Raw genomic sequence first — 19557 nt, 5'->3', positions numbered from 1 at the left:
AGATACTGAAGTCTGTTCGACAGCTCTTAATTTTATTATTTATTACCAGTGGGAGGCTCCTTTGTACAGGAAGCCGGCTCGATTATGGGTACCACAACGGCGCCTATTTCTGCCGTGAAGCAGTAACGTTTAAGCATTATTGTGTTTCGATCTGAAGGGCGCCGTAGCTAGTGAAATTACTGGGCAAATGAGACTTGACATCTTATGTCTCGAGGTGACAAGTGCTATTGTATTGCCGCTCATTTTTTTTGTATTTTTCAAGAATCCTGAGCGGCATAGCATTCTAATGGGCAGGCCGTATAAAAAAACCATCAATTGAATATATTCTGTTCTGTAAAAAGACGCGTACGTTACTTCACCTCAGATCTAATGCGGATTTCGTCACCTTTTGGTAAAATTCTCGCAGCCGATGAGCCATCTACGCGTGCAGGGCTATAGGAAGCTGGGGTCAAGGTGACTGAACAAGGCGCGTACTGTGATCGTGAACGTCCAAGAATCGATTCAGGATACAAGCGCGAGTGAGCATCTATTTATAAACGTTGTTATCTAGCTCGGTGACTCAGCTCACTTTAATTCGTACACCCACCTCACTAGGATATTACATACTTATAGGTACTCAGGTTATAAACTTAAATAAATATAGCACTAGTGTTAAAGTTAGTTTAATTTATTTTGGTTCCGTTATTTTAGAACAAAACTTCTATTGAACACCCACTCATAACATTTTTCTTGACGCTCCAGATACCAGATAGGTACTTACAGTAAGCAATCTTTGCATATTCCAAAGCTCAACTACGACTAGTTAGATTTACAGTGCCTACCTTACTAGAAAACCAATGCACGCCCCTGTAGGTACTTACTAGTGTATTCAATTATAATAATAACTTACTCGCTAAGCACGGTCGAGTTTCAGCCGATGTCTTTTATGTGTAAGAAACAAGGCTATGGAATCTTGAACTTTTAAAGATATAAACAATCATCAACATAAATCTTGTATGCTTTGTTCAACTCTCAGGTTGTAGCTTCACCTACAGGATCTACTTTACAGTTGATAATCTGCTTAACCCCAATATTTGCATATTAGGAAAGCGACTTAAGTCGCTCTTGCAAATCTAAATAATTGTTTTGTTTGGTAAAATATTATTGTAAAATGTATCATGAACCATGGATAACTATATTCGGGAGAAGTTTTTCTTCAGAGTTACTTCATTTCACAAAAAAAAATAAGGATATCTGATAGGCCTGTTTCTAAAGAGCCTCAAACAAATAAAAGCTGTTGAACTTTATGATGTCAATACGGTTTGATTTACTGTTGAAACTGTCCCACGCAATGATGAAACTTTTGTGTATTAATAATAAACATACAAACATAAACTCGCGCCTTGTTCCCGTCGGGGTAGGCAAAGACAATAGAATGCCATTTGCTTCTATCATTACAAACCTCACGCGCTTCCTCTACATTCACTACTCTTTTCATACATGCTCGCCGGTTGCGGGTGCTTCGGACCTCTCCTTTTCTCAAAACGTCCCCAATTTGGTCGACGAATGTTCTACGAGGTCTCCCGCGACCGACTTGCCCACACACACTTGCCTTGTATTAATAATAATAATAAAAAAATGGGTACAGATTGTTTTTAAATAAATTAAAATAAGAACTTTTATAAAAACAGATGTAAGTAGTAAAAAATAGTAGTTAATATATACAAAAATTCTCGTCTTATATATAAAATTCTCGTGTCCCGGTGATTGTTACCAAACTCCTCCGAAACGGCTAAATCAATTTGTTTGAAAATTTGTGTGTATAACGGGTAGGTCTGAAAATCGGCCAACATCTATTTTTCATAGCCCAAATTTTTTTTTAATTACTTTACATGGCAATACAACGTTTGCTGGGTCAGCTAGTGTAAATATAAGATTGTTAACTAGTTAAACGTTTTGTAATCTAATGACGATGTAGATGTAATAATATCGATTCGATTAATTAATTGTAGGTCTGTCAGTAAAAGATCCAATGAGTCACGAGCTCAGCTACATCGGCACCTAACACCCTTCCAACCGGAACAACCATACAAGTGTACCTACCCACCGTTTTAGCGACAGACATAGGTGTGGTGACAAATGAACATTGCACATTCAGACATCTACTAAATATTATGAAATCGCTAACGAAATTGAAATCATAAAAGCAGTTTAAAAAAAACTAATAAACACGCTTTGGTTGAAAAGATAATGGTTGAAATTTAAATGCGACATCAATTCCTGCCTTATCGACTATTAGCGGTAGTAGTATCTAGTAGTTATTAGAAATGACATCAAAAAGAATTCTAAAGGAATCAATTTTGAGAAAATAAATGCCTTTTACTAGAGACCCCGCAAACTGCAGAATTTAGATCGGCCGATAGTTTGGTTGGTTTCTTAATCAGTATGAAGATGTTTGAGAGTGCGCACATTATAACGATTCGGTATCGGCCGACAAAAAAGTTTGATCGGCTACACGATTGCCTTCAAACTGAATCGTCAGCAAACTATCGGCCGACTTTTAAATCAGTACAGCGCTCTTCTATGCGCGCACACCACCTATTGTTTAGACGGCCAGACTCAACAATTCAACCGATTCATAACTAATTTAACCACTTAACAGCCGGTCTCTTAATGAAACAACAATTATATAAATTAACAAAAATTATAATTTGCAAATTGAAGAATGGAATAATTTTATCAAATTAATGTATTGTCATCGGTCCTCGATAAATCTACGAAGTTTGAACCAAATCTGGCCGTTTAAAGTGGGTCAAAATCGCGCCCAAATGAGTCGGTTACAAACAAACATACATAAAGGTGAAGCTAATAAAACGCGTAAAAAAAAAATATATAAATTAACGACTATGGGCAGATTCGACAGAACTGAAGTTAGTTTTGTTGTAGAGTAGAAGCAGTAATATTGTAACAAATTTATAACATAATGCATTTAATTTTGGTACCGAACTAAACTATTATACACATGAGTTTCAAGATGGATTTGCACTTTTTCATGAAACCATGAACACCACCTTCGCACGACACGCCACAAGTTAGGATATCATCCCCACCATCTGGATGTGTGTCCTCCACAGTACGGTTATCAAGGATCTTACTTCCTCGTACTAAGCTGTGGAATGAGCTTCCTTGTGCGGTGTTTCGGGGACGATACGACATGGGTAAAAAAGCGCGTACACCTTCCTTAAAGGCCGGCAACACTCTTGTGATTCCTCTGGTGTTGCAAGAGAAAGTGGGCGGCGGTGATCACTTAACACCAGATGACCCGTACGCTCGTTTGACCTCCTATTCCAAAAAAAATGCTCACAAAGGTCGACCTAGTCTTATAAAATATCAGTCATCAGAAACGAATTTTATAATCGCATTACTAAATCGGCGACCTACCCCAAGGCCGAGACCGCTATCAGCTGACTCACGAGTCACGCCGCGGCCGTGTTTCGGTGTCTTGATGTTTCTATTAACACTTCCATCATGGCCGCGCTCTGATCCGCTAACGAGCTGTTTACAACTGATTTGCATTACTCATTCATTATCAGCTAAACACTCACCGGAAAATTTGTCGCTAATCTATTGCGTTTAATATCTGCGTGATTCGAAAAGAGACCTATATGCAGGGCCGTGCATTGGTTTTCTAGCAAGGTAGGCAAAGGTGTAGCTACAAGTAACTAATAATATAATAGTAAGAAATTTAGGTATATCACGTATAAATTATTGAGATGAGAGCGTTGAGAAGTATGATAGGAGTTAAACTGAGTGGCAGGATAAGAAATAGTAAGATAAGGAAACGTTGTAGCCTGAAAGGTGTTTTGACATAAATTGAGAAGATATGATGAGATGGTTAGGCCATGTCGAGAGAATGAATGAAGAACGGCAACGCTCCTGTGATTCCTCTGGTGTTGCAAGAGTTGTGGGCGGCGGTGATCACTTAACAACAGGTGACCCGTACGCTCGTTTGTCCTCCTATTCCATAAAAAAAAAGAACGATTGACGAAAAAATTGTATAAGGCCAGTGTGAATGAAAGTGTTGGCAGGGGTAGACCTAGGCGGACGTTTCGAGACCAAATCAGGAACGTCTTGAAAAAAGGCCAGGTCAAGAGTACCCTAAACCGAAGAGCATGAATCAAAGGAATAATGAAAGTGGACGAAGCGAAACAAGTATGTAATGTGCAGTGAATTTTTGGGTTTTTCAAGAATCCTGATCGGCACTGCATTGTAATGGGCAGGGCGTATCAATTACCATCAGCTGAACGTCCTGCTCGTCTCGTCCCTTATTTTCATAAAAAAAATGCATTAGCGCTGTAATTGGAACGGCTACGCTACTTTATTTTCCGAGAATGCTGGTATGGTACATATAAACCAACTTTGGAAAGGAGGTAAGCACTTGATGAACTTAAACCAATAAGCATTGTACTTTATCCTTTATTCAAGCTACTTACTACTTAGTGAAACGTGTCTATATAACGTCAGAATACCTACTTCTTTGTTTTCAATAGAAAGCAAAAAAGGACAAAGATGTTTGGAAGGTTCAAAGTTCATAGTTGGGTCAACGAGCAGTATTGTACGGTAACAGTCGAGATAGTGGCGCGGGGAAATGTACGGATAAAAGCCCGAAGGGGTCACAAGAGGCAGGTTTGTTCGTGGCGGGCGTCGTGCCAACCCTGAGCGCTACTGCGCCCACTGCAGTCTGTCAGCGGTAGGGTTGTCAAATTTATTTTGCAACTATTTAAAACTTGGCAAATTCTTTAAAACGTGGCATTTAAAAATTATATTTATAAATTAGCACGGATAAATATTTTATGGTAATTGGTTGATTCTGACCATCACTTTATTACATTTATTTCAAATTCTATGGGTGTTTTCTCAGCTCTCCTGAAGCAGTCAACACAGATTATATTATTTCGGTGTTGGCACAGGATCATCACCCCCTATTAAATAAGAAAATCCACTAGCAAAATAAAAACTGGTGCGTACACGTATAATTTAGTGATAAACATTCAGGGTGTATGAGCCTTAACCGTGCAACTGTTCAATATTGTATAGAAATAAAGCTTGAACTGCAGCTCTACAAACCAAAAACAACAAAATAAATTGTATAAATTATTTACAAAGCGACAACCCTAGTGTGTATAGCAAGGGACACTACGAAATTGAACCGTATTTTTATACGCCTAAGAATAACTTTAGTTAGTACATGTTTGGTGAACGCGGAAAATGGCTATTAAAGTCGCGCACATGTCTCGCGTGTAGTCTAGGATTTTTAATGTGAAACACAAATCTACATCTCAGCAACATCTCTTTGTGCACCAGAGTACAAGAGTACAGATTCTACTTTATAATCTTTTACCAAAGTCAAAGACAAAATAATTTCGGTACATACAACCAATTTTGATTTGTCAAAGTGTGCGTTAGACACAGGTTTAATTTTCAAAATAAATGACTAGTTACTCGCTGGTGGTTTATAATCTACTAGTAGTTGCCCGTGGCACTCCCAAGTAAAGGTTTTATTTCAATAAAATGTTTAAGTAGGGATAACAGCGAGAGTTGTCATACTGAAACATGCAGCCTGTCAGCCATTAACGGCCGTTCCCAATATTCAGTCTATCTCTTACTCGAGATAAAAATCGTAAATATCGTTGACTTTTCTGTCCCAATAAACTTATCAACGGTATCTTACCTTATCCGTACGCGCTGTCTGTCAATGGGACGACGTATACCTTACCAGCGATTGAAGTTTGTATGGAAATTTCAATTAACGCGTCCCAATATAAGGCGATAAGAATGACTTATCGGGTATATTGGGACAGCTTCAGATTATTGACAGCAAATTACTGACAGTAGAAGGTAGGAATTTATCTGTATCTGTAGATAGTATATTGGGAACGGCCGTAAGTTGGCATAGCAAGATCCCATTTTGCACGGAAGCACGCCAAGAAAGGGAAGATATTAGTTGGATAAACTTGTCGACATATTTAAGGCAGCTATATCATTTCTAGTACATGCTTATTTAGATTTCTATGGGTGGAACAAATTCAAATATTTGTATTCAAGATAGCCAACAACGCGAACGTAAAGAGCATTTGATTATAAGGATGTCCCGAGAGCAGCATAGATCATCATCAGTCATCAATTATATATTAATTAAGCGTCTTTTGAAATTTAGCAAAAAGCATTCGGTCTCCACCAAATACAGTTTTTGAATAAAAATCCCTAATATTTCTAGCGACCGCGGCGCCGAAAGGTTCAACTCCTGAAAGCAGTAATCTATGTCAAAAGCCACGCCATCGTAAAAGGAGGTCAACAGTTCATAACTATTGAATTAAACTTCATTAAAAGTGGTGCTTATTAAAAACTTTAGAAGCGCAAAAACGCGATTTGATTAAGAGATAAAATTTACACAATTTTATTGAAAGTAGCGGCCACTTCTCGACCTCTTTTGGCCAGGCAAAAGCAGTAAGTCCCACGTCCCGATTTCGCCCGGATTGGATAGTCTGCCGATATAGAATGTATAATATAACTATAATTGAGAAGCCAAAATAATGCACACTCCTAATAAATAAATAGTTAATAATTTACTGTCTTATTCAGAATGACTTAGCGGAGATTTAAGACATCGCTAATATACGCTTGTTAAAAAATGGTATTCATAATCGCATATAACCTAAAACGCTCATTATCTCTCCGATAAAGCTGACGTGACTTATAGTAGCTAGGACCCTTCTATAAACCTATTTTAAGCACTCTAACGCAAAAAAACATGGCCGACATCGATCAGCTGTTCGTTAAATAATGTGTTTTATAGCTTCCCGCTCAAAGTTGTTGGATATCCGTCATAGATTGACAACCGACAGACTTCTAAGCTTTGATTTTTGAAGTTTGAAATTATTTTGACAGTGACTTTTGACAACTGACAAACAATTGACACTGAAAAGATGTCTGTTTCCATTGACAGTTCCTCATAATATTAGTTGAAATCATGCTTTTTTGTACAAAATGGCAACATTGCGCACTATACAGACGTATTAGTTATGGGAGATTTATTTAAGGAATATAAATAAGGAATTTTATCGAACGTTCGATAGGCTTAAAACACGTTTTAACTAATATAGCTTTATACCTTCGAAAAGCGTTTTATTATGAATAAGGCGGTTAAAATAAAAAGTGACATCAAGGACCTCATGGTTTTTTTGTTACATAATATTATGTAATAAAGTGTAATCTGTACACATTAACACTGGAGAGATTGTCAGTGGTGAGTTTTCGCCTTTCGGAATTAACTCAACGCGTCGTCTCTCCATTGGATCAGAAATAAGGTTTCTCAGAAAAGATGTAATTTATATATATAGTAACTAGTGGACCCAACAGACGTTGTCCTGTACACACGTCTTAAATTTGATTAATCGGTCCAGCCGTTAGGAGTTCACTAACATACACATGAGCAGGAGAATTATATTATATGGACGGAATTGAGAATCTAAACCAATCTCAAATTGACTGAAACAAACAAAAAAAATCATCAAAATCGGTCCAGCCGTTTAGGAGGTAGTTCAGTGACATACACACGCACACAAGAAATATATATAGGTAAAAAGATTTGTAAAGTTAAGATTTCAAATTTATACTTTTTTTTATTATTGAATGAAAATTACCCCTCGCCCGCTCATTGTATGAATTAATGTTATATTATTACTAGCTGACCCAGCAAACGTTGTATTGCCGATTTTAAAATCGCGATACAAAAGTAACTGTTGATCGTAGATGGGTGAAAATTTGAAGTTGTATGTATTTTTTAATGCTTTTTATGACTCATAATCAAACAAATTTAAAAAAAAAATGGCAAAAAAATTCGTGTGGACCATCCTTAACATTTAGGGGGATGAAAAATAGATGTTTTCCGATTCTCAGACCTACCCAATATGCACTCAAGATTTCATCAGAATCGGTCAAGCCGTTTCGGAGGAGTTCAAAGTTTAACACCATGACACCAGAATTTTATATATTAGATGTAATGAATGTCATTGACTGAATTATTTGTATTGCGAATATATAGGTGTTTGTAAATCAAAAAATATAGGTTCCGGATAAGTAACACAAGTACCAACAAATATATCTCCGAAATACGCTGCATCTTATGGCATAAATATGATTCCAATCGGCTCAGTAGTTTTCGCAGTATAGAGGGTAAAAATGGCCTCCATTTATTACTGTAGAAAGTGCCAGTTTTATCTCAATTTTGCATTCTTACTAGCGGGAAAAAAATTACGTCATATTTTCTTCAATGTGAGATTCGGCTCGTTACAGTTTCCAGTTCACTCCATACACCTCACGTAGTTTAAAGAGGACTCCTAATGAAGCACATTTCCTAAAAAGTAACTCTAAGGAATTTAGAAACACAACTACTCATATTTGTCTATTTAACACGCTCGTTCGAAGTACCTTAGAGTTCAATAGCATAATATGGAACCCTTTCTATAAATGCCACATAAAACGCATGGAAAAAATTCATAAAGTCATTTACAAAATTCCTGTCATTCAAAGATGCCTCTCAAATCGATCACGTTACTGTGACAGATTAAATCATTTTAAGATTGTTTTCTCTGTCCAACAGACGAAAGTTTCTGGACCGTTGCGGCCTTTTTAAAATTATACACGGATCCATAGACCCTAACATAATATCTAACTTAAATTTCTCAATACCAAGATGTTTACCACGACAACCGATTAATAAAATATTTTCAAATAATTACTCTAGAACGAATGTGAAACAATACGGTCCTTATAATAGAATATCTACAACATTCAATGATATCAGCGATCATGACGTTGACAATTTTCACGACACGTTTAAGTCATTTAGAAATAAAGTTTTAGAAAAAATAACGACCACGGTTGATAATAGTTTGTATAAGATTGTTAATGACTTATTAATTCTTACTTTTATTTTTTGTAACTTCACACTTACCACTTTATAATAATTATTTACATTCTATAGTTTCTAGAATTAAGATTTATTATTAAGTTACTTCATTTTTTCATAATTAAAATGTTGAATGTAACTAATTAGATAACCAACCTAGAATTAGTATGTAAGTGCAAATCAATTGTTAATGTTGAGTTATTGTTGGTACATCTTAAATAAAAAACAATAAAAATTTAGGTACATTATTTAAAGCTACTCACACATTACATAATGTAAAAATAAAACTTCGAACACATTAACATTTAGCTGCACGTTTTGCAATAAAACACAACTAACGTGGTAATATAGAATAGCAATTTGAGTTTTGCCTAGGAAACAATGAGGTAAAACTAGTTAAAACTGAACACAACTTTTATCACGCACAGAAATTCCACTTAGGTCGAGAAAAGAGAATAACAAATACTGTATTACAGTTGTTTTATACTCGGATTCACATTTTAATTACTTAGTGTTCATTCCATTGAGAAAAAAGATAAACAATTTTAGGCTTGTACAGAATGTACACGTCGTCGGTAGAAATTACCAGAACAATCATAGCGGTTAGCTAAAGCTATGTCAGCGTGTTGAAATACGTTTATTATTTAAATTTTTCCTAGGCGTTTGCAATATTGCTATACAAATCCCTGCTCAGGCTCAGATAGGAATTTGGGATCCTGAGATAGAAAAGAGATACCTTAGTTGGCCGATCCTCGAAAGGAAACACCCACTGAGCTGATTGTCTTATGGTTTCGGGTTCGTAGCAAATCTAGCTTTCATCGCCTGTGACGATGTCAAATACAGCATTTGAGTCACCGCCGTTAAACTTATCTAACATTTGGCGACACCAGTCCATGCGAAGGTGTATCAGGTCGCGTCGGTTAAAGTATGGGGAACCCATCTGGTACAAAGCTTTCTGAAGCCTAAATGTTCGTGTAATATTTGTTGAACTTGACTCGTACCAATGCCTAGGCTTGCCCGTATCTGCCGATAGGTCACTCTCTTATCTTCCTCTATCATGCGTCGCACAGCACTAATAAAGTTAAAGGACGTCCCTCACGCAGATCATCATTGAGATTGCTACGTCCACGCTTAAACTCTTTAACCCAATAATTGTAAATAGTGGCACGAGATGGGGCTTCATTAAGAAATGCTAATCGCAGCCTATCATAGTTTTGTTGTAGAGTAAGCCCACAACGAAAGGCATAACAACTCATTGACCGAAAATTTTCTCGCGTTAGGTTAATTTTTACCTGTAACAAGAGTTTTAGATTTGCCGCCAATGCACAAAAACAAATGACAAATAAAATGCAATATACTACATTAGTTTACCAAAGAGTTCTAAAATTGAAATTCAAAAAAAGTAATCATTAGCAATGTTTCTAACTGGCCAGTTCTAAACATTTTCAGTGTTACCCACGTAGTTTTGAAATCAAAATCCTTAACGAACGAAAGCGGCGAGTGGCGCGCGCTCGCGACTAAACCGCGGATCATAGGTACCACCTGAATGGTAAAGACGATGTCGGACGGTCATATTGCGGCTTTAGAGTTTTTTGGTCGGGACAGCTAACATGTTATATGAGCCGTGTCTGAGGTACGCAAAATAATTAATAGTGTGAGATATTTAAAATACATTATATGTATTATTATATTATTCCAAACTCTAAGTATCGTCTAATCTTCGCACATATATTATTCAACACTAGTTGACCCGACAGACGTTGTTCTGTATATAATAAATAAAAAACAATTTTTTATGAATTTGTCAATAATATTTCATAACATAAATAATTATTTCGTAAAATATGCTCCCTGTTGTTGTAATGAAATTGTTTTACAGCAGAACTGTCAATCCGTGCGTCAATAAATTCTCTCATAGAAAATATGTCCATACAAAACAAATATCGGACGACGGGGGACACATCAAAGGAAAAAAAAAAATTTTGTTTTTATTTAATTCCGAACACTTTCATATTTATTCACATTTTAAACCTTCCCTGGACTTCCACAAATACTTCAAGACCAAAATTAGCCAAATCGGTCCACCCGTTCTCGAGTTTTAGCGAGACTAACGAACAGCAATTGATTTATATTATATATATATATATATATATAGATTTGAATGTAATTGAGTGTTTACGCGCCGCCACTAAATCAATCTTCAACCATACCACTATCAATTGAATATAGCGAGCAATAAAAACTCTAAATACACCGAATGAGTAATGAGCGCCACATGCATTCACGCCGCATACATCAGTCATAGATCATAGCCTAAATTAGCGAACGACGAATAGCTCAGTGAGTAATTAGGTAAATAGATTTTGCCATTCAATGTTCCTGCCATATCTTTACGCACGCACAGAACTTTCAACCTACCGACTCCTAGAACCAATATTGGGTTTCGCGCGCCTCTTCACAGAATGTGTTCATCATTGGATTCTCACATTAATGTCGACCTGTTTTCGCACTCCTCTACTGCTGCATTTAAGATTAAGTTAAAACAACAATTACTGTCCTTACCTTAAACCTTGTATCTTTATTCATTATTATATCCCTGTCTGTGTTTGTTTTATATAATACTGTGTATTCGCCTAAATATTCTATTGTTCACTCATCTTAACGTTCTGTTGTCATGTCTGTAAAATTGTATTCTTTTGTGTTCTCAGTGAAACTATTCTAGGATATATCCAATATTGTAATTTGTATATTTATTCAACTTAATTTGTACTATAGTGATGTATCTGTTTGTTTCCTTAATAAATAAATAAATAAATAGATATCCATAACTAATAAGGCTATCTAAACAATATGTTATGTTTTTAAAGTGATAACCCTCACTTTTAGGATTATTACACAAATAAAATTTGAAAAACAAAAAATTTAAAAGATTTACAAGAGCGACATCTCAAGTCAATTTCCTAATATGCAAATATTGGGGTTGAGCAGGTTATCAACTGTAAAGTAGATCCTGTCGATGAAGCACAACCTGAGAGTTGAACAAAGCAAACAGAACTTTATAGCGAGGCGGCACTCGAACGGTTAGCTCAGTTGGTTAGAGCACCGGCACGGAACGCCGGAGGTCGTGGGTTCGAATCCCGCATCGTTCATAAAATTTTGTTTTTCAAATTTTATTTGTGTAATAAGGCTAACATTTAAAATATAAGGACGTAATACAGCAGAATGTGAACAAATAAACATTAAACGTTATCGAAACGAAGTTAGCAACAAAAGCCAACAAAAAAATTGTTATGTACAATAATGTTGTAAGGAACGTAAAGGACATTTCATATCTGTACAGCCGACGACCTGTATAGCCGAGTGGTTAGCGATCCTACCTACTAAGCTAGAGGTCCCGGGTTCGAATCCCGGTAGGTGCAAGCATTAATATGATGTATATGGATGCTTGTTTCCGAGTCATGGATGTTTAAATGTATTTATGTATGTTTATATGACTTTATGTATGTTTAAGTAAGTATATTGTATTAAATATATCATTGTCTTGTAACCCATAACACAGGCTATATACGCTTAACTTGGGGCAAGATAATTTGTGTAAAAAGTGTGTCAATATTATTATTATATTATATCAATTATAAAGTTCAATGTCCGAAATTTGTCTCATTGAAGTACGGAGGCGTTCGTATTAAAATAAAATAAGTATGTCAAATCAAATAAAGTATGCCATTGTTTTTATATTGCAACTAGCTGACCCAGCAAACGTTGTATTGCCGATATTAAAATCGCGATACAAAAGTAACTGTTGATCGTAGATGGGTGAAAATTGAAGTTGTATGTATTTTTTAATGTTGACTCATCATCAAACAAATTTAAAAAAAAATGTCAAAAAAATTAAAAAAAAAATTGGCGTGGACCACCCTTAACATTTAGGGGGATGAAAAATAGATGTTGTCCGATTCTCAGATCTACCCAATATGCACTCAAAATTTCATGAGAATCAGTCAAGCCGTTTTTAAAGGAGTTTAACTACAAACATGAGAATTTTATATATTAGATACATATCTAATATATATGTAGGTACATACCTACCTAGTAACCTGCGTGCCATTTTACATACCTACTATATCTATATTATATACACTCTTTAATGTACAGGTAAGGTACCAAAAAACGTTAAATAAAACATTATATATCTATAATATACGTTTTCTGCACCAGTCTATTTAAATTTCTATTGTTACATTAATAGTAAAGCAAGGTCAGTAATGTAAGAAAAGTGAGGTTAGTCATTGGGTCAAATTTCACAGTTTTATTTGTAGTAGGCACGCCCGGAAAAAAATAAAAATTTCGCGAGAGTTCTTGAGCACTACTCTAGGTATCTGAAATCGCAGCTACATTTTATCGCAAGCTCATACTTCAAAACAAAGGGAACCCGCTCAATTAAGACCGTATCACTATACTCGATGACTAAGTTGATGAGCTAATTAATAAATATCGGTGTCGCGACGACCCTTGGGGAGACTGGTAACATGATAAGGCTCAATTCATATGCGGGCAGAGGCCCCTACCTAACAAAAGGGCTTGCTAAAAGGTAAGGTTTACGAGACTCAATATAAGGTAGACATAAGAACGAGTTGATGTTAAGCTAATAAAATAAAAATAAATGTGAAGCTAATAAAAAATAAACAGGAGCACTTATGCGAGCGTTCAAGCGAACATTTGCCAAGCCAAGCAATTTCGTTTGCCACCATTTTTCTTTTTATATTTTTTCGATATGGCCCTTAGGGGTATAAATGCGTAAGACGCGACCATTAACTCTGACTTCTTCGTAAAGAAAACATTATTTACTAGAAATATTGTGAAGTTTTCGTCGTAATGTTTTGAGCTTTGCTTGGCTCTATTAATTGTTCAGTTCGACATATTTAAAAACGGTGAATGCTCGATGTTCTGTCCGAGTGAAAGCTCAGGTCTATCAGCACCTTTAGTAAAAAAGTTCTCGTCGGTTACCTTTAGAGCATAGTTTCTCAACCTTATTTTGCTCACCGCCCACTTTGAGAATGTTTTTTTCTAGAGTATTTTCGTGTATTTTTTTTGCCTTTTTAGACTATATTTTTTAATCTACCCACGCCCTATGTGCGCCATCTCAATGCCACCTAATTTTCTCTGGGTCTTCTACTGCCCCCCGAAAGTCTCAAACGCCCACAAGGGGGCGTTATCACCCACGTTGAGAACCTATGCTTTAGAGTATGGAACACTAAATAGGAAATACAGGCGGCGGTGATTAACGGTGTTGTTATATTTGTTCTATTGCATAACAGTCCCAGTACCACACACTCGAAACGTCACGCTGCTGTGTCCACTACAACTCTTAATTCTAATTCATAAAATCTCTTAACGAGTGAATCGTGCTGTTCCATATATCGCGTGAAGTGATTCACATTTTTACGCCGTTCTTATCGCAAAGTATGCAACCCAGTAGAGACGGCATTGTAGGCAGTCTGTTGCGGACAAACGCTGATCTGACTCGCGCTCCGACGGCTCGTAGATAGATTGCGTTAAAGAACTTTTGTGTCTTTTAAAGAGTCTGTCTCCCCCAAAAACACATATAAATAACACTTTTTTACTATTTAAGTCTACTCCGAGACATAATTATGAAATAAATGCGTTTGTTGAAGCAATGTAATTTATATTCAAGATATTTAAGGAATGACTCTATAAATCTTACAGTTTGGAAACATATTTTCTTGTAGTTTTCTCTATAGTAAAACAACCTAGTTATGTCTAAGAAAAAAGATTAATTCTGAAGTTGCCAATGGAACTCTATTTTAAAGACTCCACTCTCTGTCAACAAACTGTATTGTTTTATAAAACGCAACAGTTTACGTAAAACTTAAATACGTATGTACTACTATTGTGGCTAAGTAAGTAATTATAAGTATGGAACCAAAAGTGAAATTAACGCAGTGTATAATTGTTAATGTTGAGAAACACTGAGCTGAAAGCGATTCGCTTGCTATTTGATAAGTTGCGCACTTATTCGCTTCGCTTTATAAGTAACGGGGTAGATAGCTCTGTTAGGGTCCTAATTGACGATTCCCTTTAGTTTATTACTCAAAGTATTATTATGATAAGCGGAGAACAGGGCGCGCGGTGCAACGACCTGTTTCGTCCGCCAATGATTAGACTCCCGCAACTTTTTAGTCCCCAACATATAAATTAGATATGATTGGTATTGGTATATCTTTACAGACAATACTAGCTAGGTGAGAACAACATCAGTGCCTATTTCTGCCGTAAATAAAAATTTAGTAAATGTGCAAGTCCACAATTATGTTTTGGTTGGAAGAGTGTCATACTTAGTTAAATTACTTAGCATAAGTGTCAAAGTGACGACCGAAATTATCAAAGCTGTCAGAATTTTTAGGTTTATTAAGATTTGATGGCACTGCATTGTAATGGTCAGGGTGTATCACATATGATCATTTGAACACCATGCATGCCTTGTAATTTTCGCATAAAATTATGTGACAATAAAAGATTAAAATAAGATCTTAAACTTCAATATAAAACTGACATCTAAATATTAATGAAAATCATATAATTTTATAGAGTAGTAGAAAATACTATAAATAATTAGTCACACTTAGCCACATCTAACAGAATCCAAAAAAAAGTAAGTAATAGTGACTTACTTTACAATCCTTGTGCCTGTAACACCATGTGCAACCAAAGATCAGTCCGGCGGCAACTACCAACGCCAGCGCTGGCAGCAAGTATAGTCCACTCTCTGATCTCCATTCAAAATTTAATCCATTTTCATCTAAAACATTTACAATAAATTACACACCACTTCTAGAATACAGATTCAAAGAAAAATATGAGCTTCCTTGTGTGGTGTTTCCGGGATGATGTGACATGGGTACCTTCAAAAAAAGCGGGTACACCTTCCTTAAAGGCCGGCAACGCTCCTGTGATTCCCCTGGTATTGCAAGAGATTGTGGGTGGCAGTGATCACTTAACAACAGGTGGCCCGTATGCTCATTTGTCCTCCTATTCCATAAAAAAAAATAGATTCATATTGGGTCCATACCCAATCAGGCAACAAGCACAGTAACTGCATCAGAGTTGAAAGCTTGATCATATTATCCTCACCGAGATGAATTACATCATGTTAGAGATATTTTTTTTCTATGTCATTAATTATTGAAAAGTGGCTCAAGAGAATTCTCAATATTCATGAATGTCATTTAAATCTAATAAGTAAACTACAAAATTACAAAAAGTGAAAACCTTCACTTCTGGGTTTAATTACATAAATTAAATTTGAAAACAAAATTTATGAATGACATGGAACTTGAACCCGCGACCGCTCATATTCCTAGTCTTCCATGTGAGTGAGCTCTTCCACTTAGCTTGAGCCAACAGTTTGAGTGATGTCACATTCATAAACCTCACCATGTCTTGTTCAACCGTCAGGTGTTGGCTTCATCTAAAGTTTCATCTCTACTTTACAGTTGATAACCTGCTCAACCTAAATATTTGAATATAAGGAGATTGACTTGAGATGTCACTCTTTCAAATCTCAACAATTTGTTATTTTTTTATAGTTTGAGTCTCCAATTGCACATAAATTTTGTTTTCAAATTCAATGGTATGATTCAATTATTATTATAAAATATTATGGGATTCCTTAAGAGAAGTGCTACTCGCCTATAAAGTCTAATACTTTCACATTTTATTGCAACCCTTTTGATCTTACCTTCCTCCAATATAATTCACAATAATAACATAAAAATATCACTCTCGTTAAAACATGAATATTAAATTAACACAAATATATTTTGATCTTCCACTACTTAAACAATTTATAAATAAAGACTACAGTCTATTAATTTTTAACTATGCTTTAAGAGGGTACATTTAAAACTGTTTACAAATCTCACATAAAAGCCAATTTAAAAGTTTAATGTAAGTATTAATATTATAATATTAATTTATAACAATGGATGTAGTTAAACAGTCTTACTATTTATTATATTATAAATGTCGAAGATTTAATAACTAAGCTGGATACTAAATAAATAAAATGTAGGCATTCCTGATGTTTTACAAATCTTGGTTTCTTAGAATGACACTGCCAGGAACAAGACGCAATTTGTATTCCCAAGTAGTCTCATATATATTAATATGAGGAATCACAATTAGATTACTACAAAAATAAGAAACCAAAATTGGCTACAGCTATGAAGATAATGCACATAATATGCTGAGGATTGATAAACTCTCATTACAATGTTGTCATTTGTTTATATAAACAACTTAATTGTTATAAAAACATAACTACGATTAGAGCCTTAACTTAGTAGTTTTTTTTAATAGAAGTTGAACATAATGTTACAAAAGTACACTTACCATGAGGGTAGACTTGCGGCGCTGGTCCAATTGGCAAACACTTGACAGAAGAAACCCACGTTGAGACGAAAAGCAAAATCACCCATAACACAGCCATTATCAAAACATTATAATATGCACAGCCGAAACAATTTTCGTTTCATTATTTATAAGATTACATCGCCAAAACACAAAAAAAATATTTGAAGTCCACGAAGTACGCACTTGTGATAATTGATTACACTATAATAAACTGCGACATAAAATTGACAAATATATAATAACACAATACTTTCGTTTATTTATTACGATCAGATAATTAATATTAAGTAAAATTTTAAAATAGCTAAATTTATCGCTACATCCTACAGCTGTCTATTCGCCATTTTATGTTTGGGAGTTGTCATATTGAAATTTGAAATGAAAATGTGACATAAGTATAATTTTTTGTGCTGGTAACATTTATTCAACGTAAGCAAAATACGCTTTCGAGTCTATAAAAAAATATGAAAGTATGAAATTATAGAAGTGATTATTAAAGTGTAAGTATTTAAACTTCATAGTATTATAATAATTACACTAGCGCATGTACATTCGAACGGCTAAGTAAAAAGCAATTGTGAGATTAAATGAAACCAAAATGAAATGCATGTGAAACTTTGTTTCACACAATGACATATTAATAGCAGAATAATAATCGAAAGAAAAAACACACACTGCGGTTTTCAAGGAGCTTTCTTCCACGTACTACAAAGCTGTGGAATGAGCTTCCTTGTGCTGTGTTTTCGGGACGATACGACATGGGTACCTTCAAATAAAGCGCGCGTACACCTTCCTTAGAGGCCGGCAACGCTCCTGTAATTCCTCTGGTGTTGCAAGAGAATGTGAACGGTGGTGATCACTTAACACCAGGTGACCGTTCGTTCGTTCGTTTGTCCTCCTTTTCCATAGAAAAAACAGCATAGATTTATTTTTTAGTCGTGGGAATGTAAGGCCACTCAACTTCCGCCGCCTAGGAAAAGGCACCAGGACAGTATCTTCAACATTAGGCCCCAGTTCATTGTCTTGGCACCATTTTAGATAGGATATTAAGAGCTTTCTGTTTAAGGTAAGAGATAGTGCTATGGTTGTCACCTCGAAACATTATTAAAAATCAGCGTAGCCTTCAGTGTCGATACGATAAGCTAACGTTTGGATGGAGATTTTAGTACTTACTTATATTATTTTAACTATACGTTGTTCCCATTTAATTGGCGTGCTAATTAATTTAGTTTGTATCCTTTGTATCATATTAACCTGCACTGCTTGTTTTTTTTATTTCTTTCTTTGTTTTTTAATAAAACTATTTCTTCTTCAGGCATGTTTAGAAGATCACTGTTTTGGATTCTATATAAGACTTGATTCTCACATTTTAGTACTTAATATCACATAAAAAGGGGAACGGGCGAATACGTAGATCGTCATAATCATAACAACCTATAACAATACATTATCAGGCCTCGCTCTAGTATTGGAAGTATTGCTATAATCCCAATACTTTGCAGGCGTGTTTGGAATCGCGTTGATCACAAAGCTGAATGCTGTTGTCCATTCCCAAGATAAAAGACACTACGTAGGATAGGTACCTATACCTATCGTAACCTAGTAGGTTTAACACAAAACTCAGAAATTGGTTATTATTATCAGCCTCACAATTAGAGAATACGTTGGAAGCTATGCGTAATAGAAGTATCAACTTATTTCCATATCAACTAATTAATATACAGTACAGTTACGTAGGTGCGTAAATCGAAATGATCTTCACAGCAATGTCTTGTAGTGTCATGGGTGGGGGCGAAGTTTTATCATCTCTTTTTACAACGTTTTCGCAATGGTTAAAAGAAAATTTATACTTTGGTCTGTAATAACAATGGGTTTTTCTTCGTGTTGTGCAAGAATTGGAATGAAGGTTGCCTAGTAATTTTTTCATAGCTTCGTAAATTTTTATTGTAGAACAAAAATTATGTAGTCTGTTTTAAGGTCTTTTTCGGTCGTTAAATTTATATCTTCAAATAAAAATGTTACGGATACTCATAAGTGCAAGACTCATAAGTGCATCGTGTGATAATTGTAATGTATTAAAATAGATGTTTTCTCCATCTACGGAGAACACTAATTGTTATAGAAAATACGACACGTCAAATGTCATAAGGTTACAAATGACAAAACTCAAAATT

The 19557-nt window shown here is 35.4% G+C and overlaps 1 protein-coding gene across 4 annotated transcripts in view; it reads right to left on the bottom strand.

Annotated features, from left to right (window-relative positions):
* The window catches only part of LOC126969464 (uncharacterized), an 85986-nt gene extending 68267 nt beyond the window's left edge, over window positions 1-17719 (bottom strand). For all 4 annotated transcript variants that reach the window (XR_007730397.1, XR_007730399.1, XR_007730398.1 and 1 more), the window contains exons 1-2: window positions 17363-17719; window positions 15643-15770 (exon numbers count right to left, since the gene is read on the bottom strand). Coding sequence is in view for 1 of the 4 variants with exons in the window: in XM_050814892.1 (XP_050670849.1) it covers window positions 15643-15770; window positions 17363-17459 (225 nt within the window). In the remaining 3 variants the exon portion in view is untranslated. The remainder of the gene's footprint in view (window positions 1-15642; window positions 15771-17362) is intronic.
* Between the last annotated feature and the right edge of the window lie 1838 nt (window positions 17720-19557).

The sequence above is a fragment of the Leptidea sinapis genome, chromosome 18 (assembly GCF_905404315.1).
Source record: "Leptidea sinapis chromosome 18, ilLepSina1.1, whole genome shotgun sequence".
NCBI classification, from domain to species: Eukaryota; Metazoa; Arthropoda; class Insecta; order Lepidoptera; family Pieridae; genus Leptidea; species Leptidea sinapis.
Note: the sequence above shows the minus strand (reverse complement) of the source record. Positions and strands in the feature narration are given on the sequence as shown.